Source organism: Vicugna pacos, chromosome 9 (genome assembly GCF_048564905.1).
Source record: "Vicugna pacos chromosome 9, VicPac4, whole genome shotgun sequence".
Taxonomy (NCBI): domain Eukaryota; kingdom Metazoa; phylum Chordata; class Mammalia; order Artiodactyla; family Camelidae; genus Vicugna; species Vicugna pacos.
In genome coordinates this window covers 14,884,938-14,904,580 of record NC_132995.1, presented here as the reverse complement: position 1 = coordinate 14,904,580, position 19,643 = coordinate 14,884,938, and the positions used below count along the sequence as shown (strand labels likewise).

At 36.6% G+C, this 19,643-nt stretch overlaps 1 protein-coding gene across 1 annotated transcript in view; it reads left to right on the top strand.

Moving 5' to 3' along the window:
• The window catches only part of LOC107034823 (uncharacterized), a 94,170-nt gene that overhangs the window by 1,492 nt on the left and 73,035 nt on the right, over positions 1-19,643 (top strand). The window contains exons 2-3 of the mRNA XM_072968704.1: positions 7,471-7,707; positions 16,539-19,618. Coding sequence (XP_072824805.1) covers positions 16,666-17,544 — 879 coding nt within the window. The 5' untranslated portion in view covers positions 7,471-7,707; positions 16,539-16,665 and the 3' untranslated portion in view covers positions 17,545-19,618. Of the gene's footprint in view, positions 1-7,470; positions 7,708-16,538 lie in introns of the transcript that reaches the window.

The following is a 19,643-nucleotide window of genomic DNA, read 5'->3' as shown; positions in this document are numbered from 1 at the left end:
ACAGCCAGTTAGAATATATAATAGAAGAAAACCACTATTTACAAGGACAGTTTAAAAAAATTGAGGAATAAACAAGAAATGTGCAAACTATTGGAAAAGAATCTTAAAATACTGCTAGAGGGCATAACATAAGATGTGAACAAATAGATATATCTTTTTCAATAGGGAAACAAATGTGGGCAAATTTAAGTAAACTTATTTTAATGTTATCCCAATGAAAGTATTTGCAGGGGTTTTTTTGTTTTGCTTTGTTTTTTAACTAGGTAAGCTCATTCTGCAGTTCATATGGAAAAATAAGACGGGCTAGAATAGACGTCTATTTGCATCTAAATGGAGTGGCCATTTATTTGCATCTAAAATGCAAAAGGAAAGCAGTTCGGCTGTGGGGAGATGAGAGCCCATCAGTAACACTTTAAATTCTCAGAAATTAAAATAGTATTACTATTATCAGGAAGCAGGCCTATGAAGGGCAGTTCGATAGTATCTGTAGTAACTGTGTGTGTATTTTCTTTTTGACCTAGTAATTTTACATATGAAAATTCATTCTACAAATGTACCTGAATTTGCATGAAATGGTACAGGTAGGAGATTGCTCCTGCCAACGATGTTTTCATGGAGAAAAAGGTTAGAACAATTCATGCCCATCGGTAGGAGATTGGTTTGATAAAATTATAGTATATGTATACAATAGAATGATTTGCAGCTGAGCAAAAGAATGAAGTGGAAGCTTTTTATATACTGACACTGAAATAACTTTAAACATGTGTTAAGTGAGAAATGCAGGATGCAGAATGCATGGTATGCTTCATTTGGAGTCAGAAATAGGAGAGATAAGAATAGATAAATATACTTGTGTTTGTTTCTATTAAAAAACTCAAAAGATCCACAGGAAACATAAAAGTGGCTATCATATTCTATTGAGGGTAGAGGTACTGGTATATATAGAACAAAGGCAAATACTTTTTTATGCTTTTTTCCCTAACTTTATGAATTTAGTATATATTTAAAAGTCAAAGTAGTTTTTTTTTTTTTAAAGGAGGACATAGGCCGTGGAGCCAGACCCCTTCTGCCACGTCACCTTGGTGACCTTAGGTACTTAAACCTTGTGCTGCTTCAGTTTCTCATAGTATTATAAGGAAAATAACAGTGTCTGATTCACAGGGCGGTTATTGCTATTATTGGCAAAATAATATTTCCTCAAAAATGGTACAGTCATTCGTACTGTTTCTGGTAAAAATTTCTGAAAGATTCAGATATTTAGTTGCTCCAGTTTTCAGGTTTAAACCCTTTTTTTGACATTTCTTTTTGTAACTGAAATGAGGAAGTTAAGCTTCTGTGTTCAAGTTACACTCACCTTTAGAAACTCCACTACCTCCTTCATGAGCTTTGTTCTTTGATTTCTATGATGGTTATTTTCTCGTGATTCTAATTCAGAGATTTTTTTTTAAAAATTTTTTTGGGGGGAGGAGGTAATTAGGTTTTACTTATTTATTTCATTTTTTATTTTTAATGGAGGGACTGGGGATTGAACCCAGGACCTCGTGCATGCTAGGCATACACTCTACTACTGAGCTACAGTCTCCCCGCTGGAGATTTTTTTTTCTGGTTTCTTTTTTGTTTTGTTTTGTTTTGTTTTGTTTTGTTTTGTTTTGTTTTTTGCAGGGGGGAGGTAATTAGGTTTACTTATTTATTTGATTTTTCAGTGGAGGTACTGGGGATTGAACCCAGGACCTCAGGCATGCTAGGCATGTGCTCTACCACTTGAGCTATACCCCTCCCCCCTTGGAGATTTTTTTTTATAATCCCAGTTGTGACTTAATTTGGGCCAGACTATATCAGAGATGATCTTCAAATTGCAGAACATCAGGAGAGAAATACTGTATGACTGGTCCACCTTTAGTGATTGTATTTTTCCCTTTATAATGAAAACGTAATCTGCATGGTTTCGTAATTTGGCACCATACAAATGTCCATTCCCCATCAGTCATTTAATAGAAGGTTTTAACACCAATAAATAATCCTTAGCTGAATCAGTGATTTTTTTCAGGGTAGCAAAGTGATGATTTTCTAGTTTTTTCATTTCTTCTATGTTTATTTGATTGCTACCTCAAATCGTGTCAAATTTGTCCTGGCTTTTTCTTGTTTAGGCATCATTTTAAAGCTACGTTCTAGTAACTATAACTAGTTTTATTTCTGGTAGTCATATTGTCATAGTTTTAGCTAAAAGAGGCTCCTTCATGCTGACTCCTCGTCTCATTTAACTTGCCACCATTTAACTTTTAAAGCTTTGTTACACTAAAAGCGCACCTTGTACCTTCCCTCCCAGACTTGGGATCAGCCGTTTCTCCAGGTATCTCTGGTTCCTTTCTCTGGAGAATGGTGTTGGAAACCAAGATCTGGGTGTTTGATGTTCTCATGGCTGCAGAGGTAACATTGTTTCAAGGCCATTTCAGAGACCAGGGTAGAAAATCCATTTTTAAAAAACATGAGTTCATATTAGTATTTCTAATTTGGTTTAAATGGTTTAATACTTTTACCTCATAATTAGCTCCTAACAGTACTTTATAGTAAAAAATTTTAAATGGCTTCACATAAATATGTACTTATTTCTTTTATCCTGCAGTATAAGGAAAACGGTTTGAAAATAACAATATTGATAGTAATAGTAACTATAAACATACTATATCATGCAAAAAAAATTTTTTTAATTTGTTGTTTTAATTGAAGTATAGTTGATTTACAGTGTTATGTTAATTTCTGGTGTACAGCATAGTGATTCAGTTACACGTATATATTCATATTCTTTTTCATTATAGGTTATTATCAGATACTGAATGTAGTTCTCTGTGCTGTTCAGTAGGACCTTGTTGAAAATTTTCTTTATAGTTATTTTTGTCCTTAGAATGCATCACAGTAAAGGTGTTCTGTCAAAGTTCTCTGTTCTAAAGTCATTTGAAATAAATTCTTTGAGGAATAGTATTACCAAGTTAATGTACAGTTGAGTCATTTGTTTCAATTTGTTTTCAAGTTCAAGGACTGCTTTTAGAAAATGAATTTGATTATATAAAAAATAAGTAATGCATTTTTATGATGCAACGAAAACGATATCTCAGAGATAATCTCATTCTGCTTCCCTCCCTCCTCATATTCTTCTCTTTCCCAATTATATATAGTTTCCGGGGTTTTTTTGTTTGTTTCTTGTTTATCCTTCAAGTGGATTTTTTTTGTTTGTTGGGTCATTAATGTGTATTTGTTCTTCCCTCCTGTTTCCCCACCTTCCTTACATAAAATGTGTACTGTGTACATTTGTATTCCTCACTTTCTTCACTTAACAGTATGTCCTGGAGATCTTTTTTTAGTCATCTTTTTTTTTTTTTAATTACTGTATAAATAAGATGCCATTGTGTGTGTGTGCTGTAGTTGATTCTGCTGTTGGATACTTGGGTTGTTTACAGTCTTTTGCTATTACTGTAGTGAATAATTTTTATCTGTTGTCATTCTGTACTTATGCAAGATTATCTCCAGAGTAGGTTGCTACAAGTGGAATTGCCTATGGAGCTAAGTACTTTCATTTCCATTAGCAGTCCACAAGAACACCTTTTCCTCCTAGGACCTTACCATCAAACTGTAGTGCTGAATATTTGATTTTTTTGCTAAAGGTATGAATGAAAATTGGTATCTCGGTGTAGGTTTACTCTTGTAAGGTTGAATATCTTCATATGTTTGAAGACCACATGTATTTATCTGGGAACTGTCTTGTTCATATCCTTTTTCCCATTGTACTATGGGGTGCTTTTTCTAGGAGCTGTTACATTATATTAGAAACGTTAGCCCTATGTGAAATGAGTTGCAGTTTTTTTCTGAGTTTTAAATTTTGATCTTGTTCACATTGTTCATTTCTTTTTTTTTTTAAACCATGCAGAATCATGAGGTTTTTATTTTTATATAGTTAGATTTATCAGTCTTCATTTATGGTCATAGAAAGCCTTTTCCACTCCAAGTTTCACCTATACTTTCAGATCCTCACACAGTTATAATTTTTATAGGATTTCATTTTCAATTTATATTTTTAATCCATTTGGAGTTTATCCTGGCATATGATATTGGGTATGCATCCAGGTTTATATTTTTCTATTAGGAAACCTGTTCTTCCAACACTGTTTATTAAAAGGCCTAAACACTTTTAAGATTCCATTTTGATCATATACTAAATTCTCATGTATTTTGTCTCTTTCTGGACTATATTCATCCATCGTCTGGTCTATATTCATATACCAATATTTATCTTTTTATTAAATATGCTTTATAATTTTGTTTTAATATCTAGTATAGTTAATTTCCTCTTATGTCTTGTCTTTTTTGGTTACCTAGCTATTGCTTGTTTTTTCTATGTAAACTTTTAGAATCAGCTTGCTAGGAAGAAAACTTACTGATACTGCATTAAATTTATAAAATAATTTAGGGAAAGGGACATTAGCTCTTTGTCATGTTAAATAGTCCTGTCCATGTACATGACATGTCTTTTATATATTCCAGTTTCCTTTTGGGTCCTCGGAGTGTTTTAAAGTTTTCTTCATTAAAATTTTAGACACTTTTTGCTAAGTTTATTTCTAGGTACTTTATCTTTTATATTGCTAGTATGAATAGAGTTACTGTTACATATATAAAGCTTGTTGATTCCTATAAATTGATTTTATTTCTTGCTTAACTTACTGAATTATTACTTATATTAAATAATGAGGCAGTGGGCATCCTTATCTTTATTTAGAGTTTAATAGAAATGCCTTTGCCAGTGTTTGCTTTATATAAGATGCTGGCTTTGGTGATGAGATATAGATTATGACTATCAATATATATATGTGCCAGTGCTGCCTGTGTCTCTGGGGATGTGAGTAGAAACAAAAAGTTTAAGGCAGAGGCCACAGCTATGTGTCAGATGCAACAACCACGAAAGATCACATTAATCAAGAAAACACAAATCCCTCTAAACTCTGATAACTGCTGTCTTTTAAAAAGTCAAACAGAACAAAAGTAAGATGTCCATTCCTATTTTGTTTTCTTTCCATTTCCTCCTTTTGGTGACCATTTCTTAACTCAGGTCCTTCATTTATCTTTGTGTTCTTTTTATAGCTTTGCTTGCTTCTTAAAGTTTTTATGTCTTTTTAAAAAATGAGTTTTGTTACATTCTATTTCATTTTTTATCTGCTTGTGACAGTATTTTTCAGATGAGTTTAACTTGGAAAATTATACTCTTCAAACAGTATAAAGAAAATATTTTTTTACTCCTGTTTGTTTGAGGTAGATTCTCCTAGTATGCAGTACATAGTAGTATTCTGTGCTTCAAAGCTCACATGCCTCTTCTGGTGTCTTAATAGCAAAGGACTGCCACACCACTCTGGCTCCATGACCCTAACCTGGTTGAGGCCGACTTCTGTCTCCACCTCCCATCAGTCTTCGGGGAACTTGCCTTCTAGGATGATGCATTCACTTTTAGAAGTTGCTAAATCTGGGGTCACCCCACTCCCAAGTACTTTTTAAGCCTACTTTTTCTGCTTCCCTTGCAGTCTCTTTCGGTTTAATCTAGGTCTGGCTTTCATCAGTTCCCTCTTAGGTGAGGCCTACTCATTCTGTAAGGAAGTATTAGCTGCAGATTTCTGAACTCCCTAAGCCCTCAGACTCTCCCTCAGCATTCCCAGTTCTTCCTGGGCTTCTTTGCAACTTCCTGTTTAGGCCTCCTGTTTGGGTTTCCCTTTCACAGAGACACGTGGAGTCTGGGAGGGGTTTTGGTCACCAGTTTTGTTCATTATTAGACTTGATTACAATAATTTTTATCGGGGTGAATCCCCAGTTCTGAGAATGAATATTTGCTGGTTACTTCTGGGATCTGTTACCTCAAAGACTTCTCACCATTGTCTAGTCTTTCTTACTACACCTGTCACACTGTTGTGGTTCCTGCACCACTTCTGCCATTTTGAGTATTTTGAGCCATACTTACGTATAATTTAGAGTTAGTGTAAATTCTCTCTACTAATGTCACTAAAATTGTAGTGTATGGATTAGCTGCTTGCTACGCACCCGTCACCCTGTTATTCTTGATGTTTTATATGGTTTTCAGGAGTAGTACTTGGAAGATTCAAACTAAGCAGCCTCCATCCTTCTTGGAAACCTTTCCTTGTCTCCACACTCACAGTAACATTACTCCCTGGTCTTCAGCAGCAATGATATTCTGACAACTGACAAATTCCTGCTTCCATTCTAGGCCTATTCTGAGCTCCTTGTTTATATATGCAATTTTCTGTTGGATACATTTGCCTGCATGTTCCTCAGAAACCTGACACTCTGAATGTCCAAATCAAACTTGATCTCCTTCCTCTTGCAGGTGGTTTCTAGGCAACTCGCCCTCTCGTGTTTATCTCTGTGTGCATTACTGTTTAAATCAGCCCTAAGCCTTCCACCTGCCACCCTAGTACAAATTGGTGACCAGGCTTTTTCAACACATGGTAGATAGAGTGTATGAGTAGTAACTTATGCTTTTTTAGGGTTTTGCTTTTTTTTTTTTAAATGATTTCAGCTTTATAGAAAATTTGCATATACCCTTTCTAGAGAAGGGTGTCTATACAGAGAAGTCCCATATACCCTTTACCCAAATTTACCATTTACACTGGTATTTTTTTTCTTTATTTTTCCTTCTCTCTCTGCAAATATGTGTTTAATTTCTTTACTGAACTGTAAGACTAAGTTGTATACATTATCCCTTTATCTGTGAATACTGTAATATCTGTAATATCTAATGTACTGTAATACTGTAATAGCTGTAATGTACAGCATTTGTTTTTCTAAGAACGAGGACATTCTTAACCATGGTATAGTAATCAAAACCAGAAAGTGTACAATACTATTATTTAATCCAAAGTCCATATCCAAATTCTGTCCGTTGTCCTAATAATGTCCTTAAAAACGTCTTTTTGAATGTATGGATGAACATATATTTACAGGACACTTTAAATATGTAGTTTCATTCAGGGTATATTGCAAACAAAGTAAATATTAGGACTCTACGAAAACTTTGGCTGTTCTTTTTCCTGAATACTGTCAAGAAAAACTTCCTACGCACTGTATCCATGTGGCTTGGTTCTGATAGGCTTATGTTGTTACAGTCATAGATCAGAGTATTGAATTCATCCAGGAATAAGTTGCCAGGTAATCCGCTCAGGAAGCTGTGTGGGAGCGTGGTGCTAGAGGACTGTAGGAACCAGTCGTGTAAGGTATGGGCAGCTTTCCCTATGTAAGTAAAATTCTGAAAATAAATTCCCTCTTTCTTCCTCCGTTCTGGATCTGTGGAGCCTAAAGTGGTTTAATGAGTATGGCTTTGAGATTCAGGAATCCAAATAGTCTTAGTCCCTTTGCTCATATAGTTGTGTGTGCTTTAATCTCTAAGGCAGAAAGTCATTACTTTGTTCTTTTTCACAGGACCTCTTCCTCGTGAAGTCCTGGGAACCGCAGCCTCCTCATCCTTCAGAAGGCCCGGCGGCCCTGGGCTCAGCCCGAGTTCTAGGACAGGACTCTGGCTCCAGCATTAACCTTCTAGTGCTGTGTCGTTTTCCCAGTAGCAGGTTATAAACTGCCCAAGCTGTGTGTGATCCTTTGTTGAAGCAAGAAGACGAACTCTGGATGGTGGAGGAAGAGGTAGAACAGAAATTTGTGCAGGTGAGTGAATCACAGCCAGGCAGGTCACACTTGTGCAGTCAGCATTGCCACCTCTGAAATGCTTTTAAGGATGTTTTCTTAGAGGCCCTAGTCCTAGAGTATCAGTTGGTATGAATTCTTTGGATAGCTGAAGGACATTTTTTCTTTCAGTAGTCTACTTCTTAGTAGATTCCCGAGGGCCACGTGCCCCCTCATCTCTATTCTGCATGTCAGCACTTCGCACTCATTTGTGCTGCCTCTGTGTGATGGTTCTTTCACGACACCCTCAGTCTCACCTCTCCCGATGTGTGTAGACTCCTTCCCTCGTGCGTTGTCTTTTATATGTCTTAGATCTTTACGTGTCGTCTGGTATTTAGTTTCCTTTTTATTACTTACCAGTTCCTCTCATTCTCTCAGTGATTACATGCCTCGGCATTATGTTTCACATCTGTGATCATCCTTCCTGTTGTCTTCTTACACAGTGCCCCATTTTACATCAACAAACTCCTGCCTCCCTCCCTGCCACCCCTCTTTCAGAAGTTTTTGCCTTAGAAATCAGTTCTGCCTTTCTGCTGTGTGTGTGTATGTATGTATGAGTGTATGAGTCTGTATTTTTTAATATGATACATGAATTAGTAACAACTTTTGAACATCAAGATATTCAGTGAGAAAGTCTCTTATCTCTGTCCCTCAGTCCTGTAGTTCTTTTTCAAAGATGCGGTCACTTTTAAGAGTTTCATGTGTATCCTTCTTGAGGTAGTCTATGTATAAACCAGCATATATTATGTGTCTGTGCTGCAAATATGAATATATATAAGCCTTCAGTTTTCCTTTTCATATAAATGGTGGTATGTATTCTATTGTGTCAGAATTTTCTTTTTTTCTCTATCAACACTTAATTTGTTTAACATGTCTCCTACTAATGGACATTTAGGTTGTTTCCAGGCTTATGGGATTGAAGGTACAAGTGTGTATACTTGTCTGTATTGCTTTGCAGAGATGTGCAGATACAGTCACATCATAGTTTACTCTAAGTGGAAATGCTGGATCAAAGTTATGTTTATAGATTTGATAAAAATAGGCACATAGTTCTCAAAAGAAATAAATCAATTTACATTGCTACCAACATAGTATATTTATGTATTCAGTAAGTATTGAACGATTTGTGTTTGGCACCATTTCAGGTACTAGGGAGATGTCGGTGGTCATAGTAGTCAAAAATTCCTCCCTCCTGAGGCTTACATTCTGGTTAGGAAAAACAGACTGTAAGTAAATAGGTAAAAAATATATTGTCAGATGGTGGTGAGTGCTATGGAGAAAAATGAAGTAAGGAAAACTGGCATAGAGGGCCATTTGGGGATTATAATTTTAAATAAGTTGGTTACAGAAAGGTCTCAGTAAGAGGATGACATTTGAAAAAAGAGCTGAAGAGTACGAGAGTGGGGCATGCCAGCATTTGGCAAAGAGCATTCAGCCACAAGGAACTAAAATTGTTAAAAACCCCAAGGCTGGAGCTTCCTGTTCAAGAAATAGTGATCAGGGCAGTGGGCTGGGGCAGAGGGAGCAAAAGGGAGGGAGTAAGAGTAGGTGTGGTTCAGTAACAGGCCAGATCACAGACTTGGCCTTTGTTCTGAGTGATTTGGGAGGCCGTGAAAAGGTTTTGAGGTGAGGCGTGAAAAGATCAGAATTACATTTTGGCTGCTATAAAGTACAGTGTAGGGGACAGAGGCGGGGGGGTTAACGGGAGGCTCCCGCAGAAATCTAGGTAGTAGTTGTAGTTAGTGACAGGTAGTCAGATTCTTAAGGTATTTTAAAGGAATAGCTGACTGGTAGATTTTATGTCAGTTATGAGAGAAAGAGGAGGCACTGGTGACTCTAACTGGAAGAGGATGAGTTCCCATTTACTGAGATGGTAGGGGCTTCAGGAATTTTGGGAGACAGATCAAGAGTTTTCTTTTGGACTTGTTAACTGTGGCATGTCTACTGATCCGTCATGTCAGTGCATACACATGTAGGTAGGCAGTTTGGATACACAAGTCAGGAATTCAGGGAGCTAGAAAGTTGTGACCTCTTCTGTTCTGCTATACTGACAAGCTGCTTTATTCGGCATGGTGTCTCTGCATTTCCTCGCTCAGTCCTACTTTTCTTACCACTCAGGGATGCTAGTGGGTCCACCTGGTCTCCTGCATCCAGCCTCCATTCCTGGATTCTGTTGTTAACAAGGAGGTAGTGATGTGGCCCTTGGAGCTGTGCCTTGTGTTTTTGGAGAGCACTGTGTGTGATATGTCTTCTAAAAACAGCAATGGCAGCTGCCAGCTCATACCCTTCCTCATAAGACATTAGAATTATAGCTACCTACTACTCTTACCAGCAATGCAGTTACCCTTTTTTTTTTTCCTCTTTCTCCTTCCCAGACGTAAAGTGAGCAGAGGTGTCTTTATTTTACCATTTTAGAAGAAAGGACCTATTTATGTTTGAGTCATCCCTCTAGGAATTCTCTCCCTCTTTGGCTTGATTGGTATCTTTGAAGACCTGAGATGTTGCTTTACCGATCTAAGTGTTTCCTCCTCTTCTGCTCCCCCCGCCCCTTCTGTCTGTCCTCTTACTGGAGGTGGCTGCTGGAAGTCTGCAGTCTGCCTTTCCTCCTGCCTTTTATAAATTAATTTCCAGAAAGGATTCATCCATTCTGGGGTCAGAAGTAATGCTTTCTGTAAATATCCATTTTTATTTTGGCACCCGTAGGTTTTCCGTCTTGCCCACCATAATTTCACCTGTTTACAGAATAAACAGCTGTCCAACTGGCTTCATTTTCATTGTGTCAGAGAGTGAAATCATTATCCCACCCAAACTAGAGATTTCAGCTCATTATTTTCAGGTCCAGACATCACTTCAGAGCATTTTCAGATTATATCTGGATTATTTCTTTTCTCATGGTCCTTGTGATATGGTCAGTCAAACCTTTTAAAAGGTATACTTTGCTCTAATCAAGAGATGACATGTTAACCTTATGAATATAAATGTGAACCTATTTCCTTTTTCTATAAAATTTTTTGAATCTTGGCCTTTGATTATGAAATGCCCCACCCATTCAGTTCCTGCTTATCATTTAAACCTGTTACCCTCTCCATCCTTCACATTTTCCATAGAAATTCAAAAGTCCTCAGTAAATAACATCTTACATGTTTTTAAATTTTTATGTCTGGAATCTGTCTTATGAACCTATTGAAAGGGAGGCCTCTTTTATTCTTTCTGTCTGCAGTTTTGATTACACAAGCTTGTTAAATAATCTTGTGGTAACTTGTTAAATAATCTTGAATTATTGTTATGGAAGGATTTTTAAAAAATCAATTCTTAACATCTTCAAACGTTAAAATCATTGAAAGAAGAATTCACTGATCTACTATATACCCATCACATATATTCAGTAATTAGTGTTTTGCCATGTTTGATGTGTCTGTCCCAATGCACACATACTGTGTGTACCGGAACATGAATCCTAAAAAATTAAGTGTGGATTTTCTAGAGGTGATGGCCTCCCCCTACATAACAAAAACACCATTATCACACCTTCGATGATTAGTCATAGTGTGCTAACATTATGGAATAGTCCATGTTCAGGGTTCCCCACTTATTTCCAAAATACCTTCTATAGCGTTTTTTTCCCCAAATGCCAGAATCCAGTCTAGGTTTAAGGCTTTTTAGTTTTTAAACTCTAAAACTGTCCTCTCCTTTTTTTCCCACTTGACATTGCCCTCAGTATTTAAAAAATACTTCCTGTCAGCCATTCAAAGAGAAGAGTAGCGCTGTGACTGCAGTTCAGCCCCTCAGGTTATAGCATACATGTTAAGACTTAGCTAAGTACGAATTTGTGTTTAAAAATACTGCATGTGAAATATTTTAGGAAAAGTGAATGTGATTGTGGTTACAAGTTAAGGGAAAGTAAGAGACAAGACTGGAGAAGTCTTTTTAGGAGCACGTTACTGGAGCTGCTTCCAGGAGGTTCTTTAGCTTCTAAGAAGTGTAAAAAGTAGGAGGGGATCAGGTTAAGCCAAAGGACGTGAGGAATATAGTGTGTGTAATTGTGACTCATTGACTGCATCCTTAACACGCTTGGCGGGCTTTCCTTAGGGCCTCTGAACTACTTTACTGCTTAGAATGCTCTTCCTCCAGTTACTGTAAGGATCACTCTTCATGTCTTGCATCTTGCCTTCTCAGGGGCCACTCCATCTGAAACTGAAACTCTTTATCTCTTCCCTAATTTTTTCCCATAGCACTTAAAACTTGATAGCAAACCTCCTTTATTAGTTTGTTTATTATTTTTCTCTGCCCACTAGAGTGTAAACTTGATGGGGGCAGGGAATTTTGTCAGTCTTGTTCAATACTGTTAATCCCTGAAGTTTAGACCTGTGCCAGGCACATAGTAGGGGGAGAAGAAGGTATTTCTTGAATGAATAATGAGAAATGTTTTGAGTATCCATTCTCAAACTTTTTGGCCTTAGGATCTCTTCATGTTTTGTTGTTGTTTTAATAACAGCTTTATTAAGATATAATTCAGGTAACATAAAATCCACCCTTTCAGGGTATACAATTCAGTGATTTTTTTAGTATATTAACAAAGTTGTGCAATCATCACCATTATCTATTTCCAGAACATTTTCATCACCATAAAAGGAAACCTGGAGCCCATTAGCAATAACATTTATATTCCTAAAACTTGAGGAGCCCTAAAGAGCTTTGGTTTCTGTGGACTTCTGTGGCATTTACTTTCATTGAAGTAAAATTGAGAAACTTCTTAAAAACATTTATTAATTTAACAAATACCGCAAATAATAATCTAATTACATATAAACTTAAGTTACATTTCTAAATAAACAGTTTTCCACAATAAAAAAGTTTAGTGAGAAGAATGGTATTGTTTTGCATATTTGTAAATATCTTTACTGTCTGGATTAATAGAAGAGAGCCAATTCTCATTTCTCCTGTTGTAACCTGTTGTTTTGGTTGAAGTGTATTAAAAAATTGTGGCTTCACACAGATGTAGTTGGAAAAGGGAGAAGTGATTTAGTAGCCTTTTCAGATAATTGTGAATAGCCTTTGGTACTATACCAACACTTGACAAGTGGTAGTTTTTTCAAGATTAGCTGTAATGTGAAATTTTAAACTATATTTTTGTTCTCTTACATAAAATCCATTGGTTTGTCTTAAACTTTGAATGGATCTCTTACTCATGCATGATTTTGTAACATCACACATTGGCCAACTGAATTATGCAGATCTTTCAAATGTTGACATATCTCATAGTATCAAAACATCATATTTTGTTAACATCACCAGTCTTACTAGAAAAATCTTTAAAGTACTGGGAAACTATCAGTCTCATGGTAGAGGATACTGGTTTTCCAAAATTCCGATTTTTGCTTGAAAACTCAAATTCAATCATTGGCAACATGGGCTGTCAGTTGTTTCCCTTGAGATGATTATCTTACTTTATTCTGTCTGAAGAAAGTTCTCAGCAAACAATACCCAAATCTTAATAACCATAGTTTGTGAGGCATTTATTAATTTATTTAAAGCAAATTAATGGTGCTCTGTGAAATAAAGTAAAAATGGTGCCCCATGAAAAAAGTGGCTAAATTTAGCTCACAACTTAAATGAACTGCCCAAGTGCTTTTCCTTGAGTTGACTGTCTTCTTCTGGCGTACAACAGAAGTATATGTGCATATGTATAAAATTATATTTCTTTACATATGTAAATAACTGGTATTTACCATACTTTTTGTTTGCTTGCTTGGTTTCCTGTATTTAGCACAGGCTCCCTTGGACTTTCTTCAGACTAGATCAAAGGCCTCTAGGTGCTAGTTTCCACGTGGTCAAATGCACTGGGAAATCTCTTTACATTTCTCCTCTTGGAGGTATTCTAGAATTTTTGTCCTCCTCCTTCAGTCTAGACTGGCTGTACTCTGACCTGATAGTCAGCTCTTACGTTGCAGCTTTCATCATAGTTACCGTAGAAATTTTCTTCATTTTTTTCCCCCATGCATCTCCTCCTTTTTGGATTCTATATCTTTTGCTTTCTCTGTCTACTAATTTTAGTGGAACACATCTTCTACTAGTAACCTGGGAGAAAAGGTGCATTTTTGGGCTTTTGCATGTTTGAAAAATGCCTTCATCTGACTATCTCATTAGACTGAGAAGCTAAGCTTAAAATTTTTCCCTAAGAATTTTGTCTTCTAGCTTCTTGTCTTTCTGTTGAGAAATTTGATTCTGATTCCTCTTTGACATATGTTCTTTTTTCTGAAAGCATTTATGGCCTCTTTTCTGTTTTGAAATGTCATAGTAATGTTTCCAGGTATGCATCTTACATTCATTGTGCAGGGTACCAGCGGGCCTTTTAAGAAGTCTAGAGGGTCATGACTTAGAGGAGAGGGAATTTTTTTTTGTTCTTTTAATATTTCCTCTAAACAGTTTTCTCCTTGTGTTTTCTGGGACTTCTTTTACTCAGCTATTACCTTGGCTTATTCTCCGAACTGTCTTCTTAAAGCTTCTACCAGGAAATGACTGCTGCGCCTCTGCTCATATTTCATTGGCCAGATGAGGTGCCTGGCCATGTGTGAGTGTGCTAGAGTGAAGCAATATAATCCTGTGCTAAGGAGACCCTGTTACTGGTGAATGGTAACACAGTCTGCCTCACCTTCCCTCCCACCCCCCACCCTAATGTTTTAATTTCTGTGGGAACCTTTTTCTCTCCGTTTCTTGCTTACAAAATCCTGTTATTGTTTCACTGATAAAACATCTTCTCACAACTGTCTGTGATTGGTTTTAGGGTTGTTCGCTGTGCCTTACCTTTATTTCTGTAGTCTTTTTTCCTCTTAATGTTGATCTTTCATTTTAGTGGGGTTCCTCAAATATGTGTGGAATATTGGCTGCACAATTATATTTAAGGGTGATGGACTGAAAGGTAAGCTCTTTTGCGCCTCGGTGCTTCTAGTCTCTGGTAGACTTCAGTGGGTAAAAAGTGGACTGCCTCATGGACTCAGGGTCTCCTCCCTGCAGAGGGGTTATACTGCCTTCCTCTTGTGAACTTGCATGTGGCCAGCTCCTTTGTTTAGGCAAAAATATGAGTACAGACAAGTATCATTTTGGAGGGAGGACGTCCTATTTAAGTTTTTCACGGGCCTTTCAGTTTGTCCAGAGAAGGATTCTTTCATATCCTGCTCACAAGTTGCCAACTTTTTTTGGCCTCAGCTGCAGACAGACCTGGAAGTCTCACCACATTACATATGGCTCCCGCTGATTTCAGTTTACAGCACCTGTCTCCTGTCATTTGTTGAGTGTTCCTGAGACTGGAGCTTCACTGATTAAATTTCTGCAAAGAATAATTTCCATTTCATACAAAGGAGTGGTCCTTTGGCCTCCTGACTGACAGTAGAGGTTCAGCTGCACCTCAGACAATCCTTTCTTTCCAGCCACCATCCTTTATTCCTTCTTTGAAGTACTTGATTTCCCTCCATTTCCTGAATCTTTCTGTTATTTTGTGGCACAAATTGGCTTGCTTGACAGTGGTGTCCTCTTTTGCACTACCTTTATGTTATTTGAAATTTCTCAGCTGTTCTCTGTGTTGGAAATCTTCCATGTACTTTGATATCAGAAATTTTGTTAATATTTCTGTGTGTTGATGTCTCCTATCATATTCTTTTTTTCTTGTTGGTTTGTGCCGTTTTCCCTTTTCTTGTCACTTTAATAGAGTTTTAGAAGGAAGCAGTTAGTATTTCCTTTCCCTTTCTTAGGAATTCCAGGTAGACTTTCTTAATGATATGTGCTCATCTCTTTATCCTATTTGTTAATTCCTCACTTTTTGTTACATTCAACTTGCTGGATTATGAAATTAGTTATTTTTCAACAGTAATCTAAACTTTGTGTACCTATGAAGGTTAATTTTCAACCAGGGGTCCTCTTCTCAAAATTTAGTTGGAAACATCGGTAATGAGGATTCTTTCATACTATGAGATGGGCTACCAGAGTTTATCCCCCAAAAGCACAGTCTGAAATTTTATTACTAGTAATGGGAAAATTCATAAGTGATGCTGCTAACTGAAAGCTAACATTGAGTGCTTACCATGTGTCAGCCGCAGTTCCAAGCACCTTATACAGTAACTCCTTTAAATGATGATTCTTTGTACTCCATTTTAGAAGAAGCCTGAGGAGATAACGAGCAGATAGAGAGGCAGCAAAACTTGGGAGGCAAGTTGCATCCAGCTCCAGTAAAGTACAGACTAATGAAAAAAGCAGTGAATCTAAGAAAATTGGAAAAATACTTCCTCTGATTTCGAACAGTATATCTTTTTAAGGCAACACCTTTTTCAGCTTAACCTAGAAAGGGTTTGAAACACAATTTAGACTTAGCTATGTAGGAAAGAATCATCAATTGAATTAGCTTGGAAATTCTGCCACAGCTTACTCCTTATGGTAATAATCCCCTTTAGGTGTGAATCAGTGGGGAAATGCCTCGTTTAAAAAAAATTTGAACCCATCTGATATCTGAATATTAATACTGGAGAGAAATCCTATGAATTTACTGAATTGTGGGAAAACTTTTACTCATGTCACACATCATTAAATGTAGAAGTCAGGCTAGAGAGAAACCCTGTGCTTTTAAGGAGTATTGAGAAGCGTTTATTTAGCTAGATGACAGATCTCATTGAGCAGGAGAAAATTCATACTGGAGAGAAACCAGTGAATGTAACAAAGCTTCATTGAGTATTAGAAAATTTATAGTTGGAGAGAAAGCTTTGAATGTACTGAGTATGATAAAGTTTTCTCTTGAACCTTATCTCTTACTCTACATTTGAAAGGTGATACACAGAGAAGCCCTACAAATGTAAGAAATGTGGAAATACCTTCAGCCAAAAGTAAATTCTCATTCATCAGAAAATTCATACTGGAGAGGAACCTTGTGAATGTGGGAAAGCTTCCATTCAGATGTCACACCTCAGTCAGCAGAGAATTTGTAGTGGGGCAAACCCCTTTGCCTGTAAGGTATGTGGGAAAGCCTTCAGCCACAAATCAAATCTCACTGAGCATGAGCATTTTCATAATAGAGAGAAACCTTTTGAATGTAATGAATGTGGAAAAGCCTTCAGCCAAAAGCAGTATGTCATTAAACATCAGAACACCCATACTGGAGAGAAGCTTTTTGAATGTAACGAATGTGGAAAATCCTTCAGCCAAAAGGAAAACCTTCTTACCCATCAGAAAATTCACACTGGAGAGAAACCTTTTGAGTGTAAGGATTGTGGGAAAGCTTTCATTCAGAAGTCAAACCTCATCAGACACCAGAGGACTCACACGGGAGAGAAGCCCTTTGTATGTAAGGAGTGTGGGAAAACCTTCAGTGGCAAATCAAACCTTACCGAGCATGAGAAGATTCATATTGGAGAGAAACCCTTTAAGTGTAGTGAATGTGGAACAGCTTTCGGTCAGAAGAAGTACCTCATAAAACATCAAAATATTCACACTGGAGAGAAACCATATGAATGTAATGAATGTGGAAAGGCCTTCTCTCAGCGAACATCACTTATTGTACATGTGAGAATTCATTCAGGTGACAAGCCTTATGAATGCAATGTATGTGGAAAAGCCTTCTCTCAAAGCTCATCTCTTACAGTGCATGTGAGAAGCCATACAGGTGAGAAGCCCTATGGTTGTAATGAATGTGGGAAAGCTTTCTCTCAGTTCTCAACCCTTGCTCTACATTTGAGAATTCACACAGGTAAGAAGCCTTATCAATGTAGTGAATGTGGGAAAGCTTTCAGCCAGAAGTCACACCACATTAGACACCAGAAAATTCATACTCATTAAAAACCTTTGGATATCATGAAAATTGATAAGTGTTCATGAGCAATTTACACCTCCTAACACAGGAGAAATAATCATTTTGAAGGAAAACATCACAAATGAGGGAAACAAAAGCTAAAAACTTAAAAGGACACCAGAGAACTCAGCCTGAAGAGAGACACTTGTATGATAAAAATCCTGTATCCAACAAAATACCTACAGCAAAAGTGATGCTGAAACTTTAGGTACATTTCCACTAAAACTGGAAATGGAAAACATGCTTATCGTTGCTATCTGCATAGATTTGGAGATCTTCAACGTAATAAAAATAAGTTGGAAGTATTAGAAAGCAAGAAACTCTTATAATATTGGTTTAGCAGAACAGAAGAGCTTTTGGAAACACCTATGCATTTATTAGAATTTATAATACGATAGAAACGGCATCAGGAGATGAGAAGATTATGGGACTATTTTAAAAATGATTTGGAGGTAATTTCTTCTCCAGGGAAAAAGAAAAGTAGATGCTGAACTTACACACAAAGGTAAGAACCAAGGGGATTAAAAAGAGGAATATGAAAATGCTATATACTAAAATGGTTACGACCTTGGGAGTTGGGGAACATTCCTTAAACAGCAAATTGAAAAATACGTAGCAGTTCTACTCTTGAGTTTGTGTGCTCAGAAAATACGTACCAGGCTTTTTACTATGGCATGATCTGTAGTAGTCATAAATTGGAAACAACTTAAATGCCCATCAGGAACAAAATGGGAAATACTTAAGATGGAATACTGTATATCTGTAAAAATGTAATAAACGAGATCTATGTGTATTACAGAGAAAGATCTCAAATACCACATTAAGGGGAAAGAAAGTTGCAGAATGACATATAATACGATGACATTTTTGTAAATTTGAAGTAAAAGTTCTCACAAAATTCAGTGCTATATATTGGTAATGAATACCTTCTGTATGTATGTTTTTTAATTGTTTTTGAAATGATTGGAAGGATACAGACCAAACTCTTGATAGTGGTTGCCTGTAAAGAGTGAAGAAGGGAAGGGGATGCGTGTGGGGGAGGGGAGGGGTTGGCTTGAGGGGGCTTCAGTTTTATGTATAAACATCCATTTCTCTTTAAAGAAAAAAAAAGGACTGTAAGTAAATATATCGAAATACTGGTTAATTCTGGACTGTGGTATATGGATATCTTGTCTTATTTTTTGTACTTTTCTGTATTTTTAAATTTTCTCAAAATTAATAAGAATGGGGGTGAGGATGGGAACACTGTACCAATGGAAACCACGTTCTGATGGATTCATTCCCAATCAGCTACTAAACTTTTTATAGAAGATATTTCTAAAATTTTATCGAGTGGATGGACTTGCTCTCTATGTAGTATGAATATCTATTTTATTAAAATTAAAAATGACAGCATAATCCAAATTTGTTTTATTTTATTTTTACATTATAGTGTACACTATATGCTCTGCCTTCACATTTCTGACACTATTTTGTGATATGTCATTTGAGCTTAGGAATTTTTAAGAACATTTAGTTCAATAAGGATACATGGACAGACTTCATATAGTTTGTCTTTTTCCAATAAACTGATTTTGGAATGTTCATTTTCCTGCTCTGTAAATTTCCATGGTAACGGCATATGCATTAAAAATTAAGTTTTTGATTATTTCATTTTTAAAAAGAGAAAACCTTTCAGCTTCCCAGAACTTCCACAGTTTGAGTTATAGTTAAAACATTTGGATCTGTTTTAACCTGCAGATTATTTCCTTCTTCTCACTGCTTTGACACAAATAGTTTTTTGTTTTTTCCAGCTTTATTAAGGTATAATAGACAAAATTGTAAGATATTTGAAGCGTACAACATGAGGATTTGATATACATACACATTATGAAGGGATTCTCACCATCAAGTGACTGTTTACAAAGTGGAGAGGATGGGATAGGTATGAAAAAAGTGGTTCACACTGGACAGACTTCTGCTGTGTAAGCCGATCTTTCCTGAAGGTATTTTTTATTTAGTCCCTCATCACAATGTAACTTGATATAAATAATGTTATTAAAGGTTTTCTTGAATGATGAACATCAGCGATACAGCATTTGAGGTT